Genomic DNA, 7804 nt, shown 5'->3' with positions numbered 1-7804 from the left:
ATTATTTTTAAATTATTTTTTCTTTGTCTTTTATGGATTGAGTTGATTCAAAAGCCTTGACTTTGAGTGCTAAAGTTTTTTCTTTTGCCTGTTCAGTTCTATTGCTGAGATATTCCAGTGCATTGTGCATCTTTCTAAGTGTGTCCTTGATTTCCAGAGATTGTTTTTTTTATTTTAGTTTATGCTATTTTATTGAAGATTTTTCCTTTCATATCCTGTATCATGTTTTTGATTTCTTTAAGTTGGAGTTCAACTTTCTCTGGTTCCTCCTTGATTAGCTTAATAATCCACCTGCTGATTTTTTTTTTCTGGCAATTCAGAGATACCATCTTGGTTTGAATGCATTTCTGGTGAGCTGGTGTTATTATTTAAGAGGGTTAAAGAACTTTGTTTTTTCATATTACCAAAATTGTTTTTCTGGTCCCTTCTCATTTGAGTAGACTACATCAGAGGAAAGATATGGGACTTAAGGTCTGCTGTTCAGATTCTTTTGTTCCACAGTATACTCCCTTGATGTAGTGTTTTCCCCCTTTCTCTAGGTATGGGATTTCCTGAGAGCTGAGCTGCAGTGATTGTTTTTGCTCTTCTGGGTCTATCCACCCAGTGGAGTTATTGGGCTCTGGCCTGGTACTGGAAAGTGACTGCAAAGAGTCCTGTCATGTCATCCATCTTCATGTCTTTCAGTGGTGGATATCAGCATGTGCTTCGGTGGAGGTAGCAGAGGAGTAAAGTAGACTCTGTGAGGGTCCTTAGTTGCATTTTTGTTTAGTGCACTGGTTTTATGTTGGCTGACCTCCAGACAGAAGGTGGCACTTTCAAGAGTACATCACCTGCAGTACTATAGGAAGAATGCAAACTTTTCCAAGGGATGCCTGGTTAAGTATTAAGGTTTCTCAGGAGGTGGGCAGGGCAATAGAACTCCCAAGATATTATGACATTTGTCTTTGGCTACCAAGGTGGGTAAAAAAAATCCCCAGGTTGGGGCGTGAGTAGGTGTATCTGAGCTCAGACTCTCTTTGGGCAGGGCTTGCTACTGCTGCTGTGGTGGATGGAGGTGTGGTTCCTAGGCCAATGAAGTTATGTTCCCAGAGGGATTATGGCTATCTCTGCTGAATCATACAGGTCACAAGGGAAGTGGGGGAATGCCAGCACTAATAGGCCTCACCCTGCTCTCATGAAGCCTACAGTCCTAAAGGCTGGTCTCACCTCCACCATGCCCCCACCCACCTCCTGCCAACAGCATTTGGTCTATTTTTTTTTTAGCCAGTGACCAGGGCTGAGAACTTGCCCAAGACCACAAGCCTCCCCACCTAGAAAACAAGCAGGCTCACAGTTTTTCAGCATCCCAGGGAGCCTGCATGGTGACCCAGTTCCTTCAAAATATCTGTGAATTTTCTCAGCTTTCCTGGTGTGTTCCTGCAGTAGTCCTTGGAGAAAAAGTTCATGACATGAGTCCCAACACACTGCTCTGTCCATCCAAGTAGAAGCTGCAAACTAGTCCTGTCTCCTTTTCAACATCTTAATCCTATACATTTTTAGTATCCTTCTTCATCATTTTTCTATTTTTGTTGGTTTAAAATCTGTTTAGTAAGAAACTAGAATTGCAACCCCTGCCTTTTCCTGTTTTTTATTTTCTTGATAGATTATTTTCCATTTGCTTATTTTGAGCCTATATATGTCACTGCAGGTGAGATAGGTCTCTTGAATGCAGAGTATCAGTGGGTCTTGTTTCTTTAATCAGCTTGCTCCTCAGTGTCTTTTGATGGGAGCATTTAGCCTGTATATATTTAAGGTTAATATTGATATGTGTGGACTTGATCCTGTCATCATAGTGTTAGCAGGTAATTTTGCAGACTTGTTTATGTGCTTGCTTCACAGTGTCACTATTGTGTGTACTTCAGTGTGCTTTTGTAAAGGCTGGTAACACTTTTTTTTTTCTCCCCATATTCAGTGCTTCCTTCTGAAGTTTTTGCAAAGTGAGTCTGGTGGTAACCAATTTCCTCAGCTGTTGCTTGTCTGAAAAGGATCTTATTTTGCTTATCAAGGTTCATTAGGCTGGATATGAAACTCTAGATTGCAACTTCTTTTCTTTAAGAATGTTAAATATTGGCCACCAATTTCTCCTGGCTTCTGGGATTTCAGCTGAGAAGTCCATTGTTAGTCTGATGAGCTTCCCATTGTAGGTAATTTGTTCTTTCTCTCTAGCTGTCTTTTACTTTTTTTTTTTTATTTTGACTTTGGAGAATCTCATAATTGTTTGTCTTGGGGATGATCTTCTCATGGATTATCTCACTGGGGTTTTCTGCATTTCTAAATTTGAATGTTGGCCTCTCTAGCTAGGTTGGAAAAGCTTTCATGAATGATATCCTGAAATATGTTTTCCAAGTTGATTTCATTGTCCCCATGTGTTTCAGATACACCAATTACTCATAGATTCATTCTCTTCACATAATCTCATATTTCTTGGAGGTTTTGTTCACTCATTTTTTTTTCATTTTTTTTCTGTTTTAATTTCTACCTGTCTTATTTCAGGAAGCCTGCCTTAAAGCTCTGATAATCTTTTTTTTTTTTTTCAGTTGGTTTATTTTGCTATTAATACCAGTGATTGCATTATAAACTTCTTGTGGTGTTGTTTTTAACTCTATCAGGTCAGTTACATTTTCTCTTTAAAGGCTACTTTGTTTGTTAGCTTCTGCAATGTTTTATTATTATTATTATTTTTAGCTTTCTTGCGTTGGGTTACAATGAACTCCTTTAGCTCAGGAAACTTCATTTATATCCCTATTTTTAACTTCACTCCTGTCATTTCAACCATCTTAGCCTCAGCCCTGTTCCAAACCCTTGCAGAAGAAGTGATGCTGTCATTTGGATGAAAGAAAGCATTCTGGCTTTTTGAATTTTCACTGTTCTTGCACTGATTCTTTCTTATTTTTGTGGGCTTATCTGCCTTCAATCTTTGAGGTTGTTGGAATTTGGATTTTTTTTTCTTTTATTCTATTTGATGGCCTTGAGAGCTTGTTTGTGATATAAGATGGATTCAGCCAAATGGCTTTGTTTCTAAGGGGTGCAATATTCAGTTCCCAACTCCTGTACTGTATGCTTTAACTCTAGTGGACTTGCATTGAATCCCAACTTTGTTCTCTGGCTTTTCATGGCTTTAAGTCTACCATGCTGGGGTGAACAAGGTGCGGCAACTGCAGCAGAGTGCTAGTGAGTGCAGGAGTGTCTGCGTCTTTCTGGGTGTTCACCACAATGGCAGAAGCAAAGCAGGGAAGGGTAGTGGAAGGCCCCTGCTGGAGACTGTGTGATGTTACACTGGAGGTGGTGTTTGTTTCAGGTGGAATGATTCCCAGCACAAGTCTGAGTGCCTTCTGTGTGCCCTGCAAGCAGAAGTGATCACTCAGGGTATGGGAGGATCCCCTGTCCTCTGTGCAGCACTGACAAAAAGGTGGGCACTGGCAGGGCAGGGATTTCTGGTTCTGTGCCAATCAAGGCTCTGTCTGCAATGCTGCAATGGCTGTCAATGTGATTTGAGTGAATGTGGTGGGGGAGCATGCAGGGATGCACTGCACTCTTGTGAGGTTGTGGGTCAAGTACAGCAAAACCCACCCATGCAGACATGCACTCAGCAGAATGGTGTGAGGAGTTTCTGTGGGCTCAGGGGAAGCTGCAGTATGGGAGGAAACATGTGGACTGATGCACAGTTGCAGGGGCTGCCTCACTTGATCTCTCTATTTGTCAGGCATGGTCCTCTGGTGCAGAAGATGTGGTGTGAGCCCCCAGGGCACCCAAGACTGCCCTGTAAGTAGGCATGGCAAGGCTGGGGCCCCAGGAGAGTGTAGAAGATCAAGGAATGCTCAATTTAGACCAGCCTCATCTGATGTGCAGGATCACCATGCAGGGATGGGGTCTGATGGTTACCCAAGGGCTAGGGTCTCTTATTTGTGAAAGTTGAACTTATGGAGATCATCACAGTTTTCTGTAGATTCTCCTGCACCCACCCTTCTGGGCTCCACATCAGTTGGCTTGCTGCTTTGCTACTTTGTTTGTTCTTGTGGCTTCATCTCAGAGAGATGCAAGTCAGCATTCTTTTGTTGGTCCAAGGGAGGCAAGGAAACTTCCATTGCAGAGGCAGTGGCCGAGAGGCTTTCTGTTGCCCCAGGGGCTCTCTTCAGGGAGTTACCAAGTTGCTACTAGCTGGATGGCTTGAGCAGGCATTGGCAAGGGACCCAAGCCTGGAAGATCTGCCTGATGAGGACATATGGGAAAAGGAACCCACACTACAGTCTGATCATTTTTCTGTAGGGCTGCTGTGGTATGCTGGGGGCCCACTCCAGTCACTGGTCACCTCAGATTTTCTAGTACCTGGATGTATCACCAGTGAAGGCTGAGAAACAGCAAAGATGGCAGCCTGCCCTTTTCTTTGTACCTCCATCCCAGGGAGGTATGGACATGTTTCCTACACAAACACACCTCTAAGAGGTGGCTGGAAACCCCATTTGGGAGATCAGACCCCTAGTCAGAAGGAATGGTATCAGGGACCTGCTTAAGGTAGTCTAGCCACATTTTCACAAAGCAGCTGTGCTGTGCTGGGTGTGTACTTCAGCCTCTGGTTGCCTTTGACACTCCAAAGCTAGAAGGCTGGAATGGCTTAAGTTGCTCAAACAGCAAAGATGTCAGCCTACCCTGCCCTGTGAGATCTCTTTACCAGGGAAGCCTGGAAACTCTGTCAGCCGGTGAACACCAGTGGTGGTAGCCAGAAATCCCGGTTGGGAGGCTCCACCCAGTGATGAGGACAGGGGTCAGGGACTCAATTAAAAAAGCAGTGTGGCCCCATTTTTATACGGCTGCTGTGCTGTTCTGGTGTATCATTTTCACCCCAGTCAGCTTGGGCTCCTCAAAGCTTACAGACCAGAATTGATAAGTCAATGAAACAGCAAAGGTGCCGGCCCACACCTTTCCCTGCGAGCTCTGTCTCAGGGAGTTTTCAAATCTCTATGGGCCTAAGAACACTGGTGGGAGTGACTTGAGTCTGCTGTTGAGAAGTCCCACCCAGAGAGGAGGAACAGGATCTGGTACCTGCTTAAAGAAGGAGTCTGACCATGTTTTTGTAGAGCAGATGTGCAGCCACTGGTGGATTCCTTCCACCACCAGTACATTTGGACTCTCCAAAGCTAGAAGGGCAGAACAGCTAACTTGCACAAACAGCAAAAATGGCAGCACACTCTGCTCACCACACCTCAGTTGAAGGTGCTGTGTGGTATATGAATTATATGTGAGCAAAGTATACAAAAATTATTTGAACCATGTTTTGTTATTTTATCTTTAGTTCTGTTTCAAACCTAATGCAGAAACGTGAACCTTTCATGGCTACTGTTCTGGAAACTCGTCTACAATATATTACAGAAGACAAGTGATGTGTCCATACAAGAACATTGATATTAGCTGAAAAATAGCACTTATAATCATAAAAGGGACATTAAACACACTTGTGTAAACAGGTCATCACCTTCATTTGTCTCCTAGCCATCTACATGTTCAGACTATTAATCTAATGATAATGTATTTACTTAGAAGTGTAAAAGTTACATTTTAACTTCATGATTGATTTATCCATGGATATAACCATAAGAAATGACAGAAAGGAACAGCAAATGGAAAAAAGTATTCCATTGCACCAGGATGTCTATGAAACGAACGTCAGTTTTTCTGCTGATATAGCTGAGCTGCTACATTAGCTCTGGGAGTTGTGGAAAGGAGCTGGTGTGCCCCACAGAATTCAGCCACTGGATGAATATAAAGACGATCCTGGATGAGTTTGTCCAGAGGGGTCATGAGGTGACTGTATTGGCATCTTCAGCTTCCATTCTTTTTGATATCAACATCCCATCTACTCTTAAACTTGAAGTTTATCCTGTATCTTTAACTAAAACTGAGTTTGAGGTTATCATCTTGCAACTGGTCAAGAGATGGGCAGACCTTCCAAATGACACATTTTGGTCATATTTTTCACAAGTACAAGAAATCATCTGCACGTTTAATGGCATAATTAGAAAGTTCTGTAAGGATGTAGTTTCAAATAAGAAAGTTATGAAAAAACTACAAGAGTCAAAATTTGATGATGTTCTTGTAGATGCTATTATTCCCAGTGGTGAGCTGCTGGCTGAGCTATTTAACATACCCTTTGGGTACAGTCTCTGCTTCTCTCCTGGCTACACACTTGAAAATCATAGTGGAGGATTTCTGTTTCCACCTTCCTATGTACCTGTTGCTATGTCAGAATTAAGTGATGAAATGACTTTCATGGAGAAGGTAAAACATGTGATCTATGTGGTTTATTTTCAATTTTGGTTCCAAATATTTAATAAGAAGTGGGATGAGTTTTCCAGTGAAGTTCTAGGAAAGTAATTTTTTTTCAGTTGGTAACGTGGAAATCTAACTTTCTTGTGCCTTTGAAGCTGAGCTTATATAAAGCAATAAAATCAGGGTACTTGGTTGTTGTTGTTGTTTTGGTGGAGTCTTGCTCTGACTTCCAGGCTGGAGTGCAGTGGTGTGATCTCAGCTCATTGTTGGTATTACAGGAGCGTGTCAGCATGCTTGGCTAAATTTTTGTATTTTTAGTAGATACAGGGTTTTACCATGTTGGCCAGGCTGGTCTGAAACTCCTGACCTCAAGTGATACACCTGTCTTGGCCTTCCAGATTGCTGGGATTACAGGCATGAGCCATCGCGCCCGGCTGGTAGTGGCGTTGTTTGTAAGTGAATTTATGAAATGAAAACACAAGATGATCTATCAATAGCACAAGTATTGTAGAAAAGCTTAAATTATAAGGTCAGTTAAAACTCTGTGGCCGTTGCTCATGCCGAACATTCTAGGACACCCTAAATCCATATATTAGTGCACCTAATATTTCTTTAAACAATCACACATCTGTTTTACTATACATTTTTTCATCTTAAAAATAGACATGTCAACAAACATCTTACTGAATGCATACCTGTATATTAAGTAGTTACACAATTTTCTACAACTATCTATGTAACATTGCAGAAATTGTTTTTCCTTGTATACTTCAGTTTCCTTATTCTGAAATTAAAATATGTCCCCATGTTACCAGAAGGTTTCCTAAACAGTTGAGAGAAATAGTGTCTCTATCTCAAATGCAAAAACAAATAAGGGTAATTTGTACTTTCTAATGTCTCTACATTCCTTCACTAAAAGATTGGAAATTATTCATTTTAAGGTCAACTATCTTGTTGAAGTCTGAACATTGTTATATCTGTATAGTTTTTTTTTTATTTGAAACTATGTCTGTTTCTTACAAAATATGAGCCAAATTAAGGTTGAGTACAAATCTCTATTTGAATAATTTCTCAAAATTTTCTAGCTATAATTTTTAAATATATTTACTTAAAAGCTAATATGATTAGTGCCTTAGCATAAATCAGAAGCAGTAGTGGATACAAAGATTTCAGCTACATTCTCAAAATAGCCCACAGTTCACTTGAATAACCAAAGATAAAAGGATTAGCTTAGTGAACTGTGGAAACTAGACTATTTCTTAGAAAGTTGTTTTTATGCGTACAGCAGAATTAGTTGATCATAGAGCTCAAAGTGTTGCTTAAATGTTTATATGCTACTGTGGAAGCTTTAAAGGGTAAAGAAATTGATGTTTACTTCTCTATAGATTATTTTAATAAGTGTTTATGATTGTGAGTATTCTGATGTGACCTTAGCAATGATGGAGTTCACCCTCAAAATTCTCTTATCACTTTCCTTTTCTTATAAATACACATGGACAAA

The 7804-nt window shown here is 40.9% G+C and overlaps 1 protein-coding gene across 1 annotated transcript in view; it reads left to right on the top strand.

The window, feature by feature from the left end:
* Nucleotides 1–5682: 5682 nt before the first annotated feature.
* LOC134739433 (UDP-glucuronosyltransferase 2B4-like) overlaps nucleotides 5683–7804 on the top strand; it is a 245513-nt gene continuing 243391 nt past the window's right edge. The window contains 1 exon segment of the mRNA XM_063663722.1: nucleotides 5683–6404. Within this exon segment, the coding sequence (XP_063519792.1) occupies nucleotides 5683–6404 (722 nt within the window).

The sequence above is a fragment of the Pongo pygmaeus genome, chromosome 3, assembly GCF_028885625.2.
Source record: "Pongo pygmaeus isolate AG05252 chromosome 3, NHGRI_mPonPyg2-v2.0_pri, whole genome shotgun sequence".
Lineage (NCBI taxonomy): Eukaryota > Metazoa > Chordata > Mammalia > Primates > Hominidae > Pongo > Pongo pygmaeus.
The sequence above is the reverse complement of the archived record's forward strand: the minus strand, read 5'-3'. Positions and strand labels throughout refer to the sequence as shown.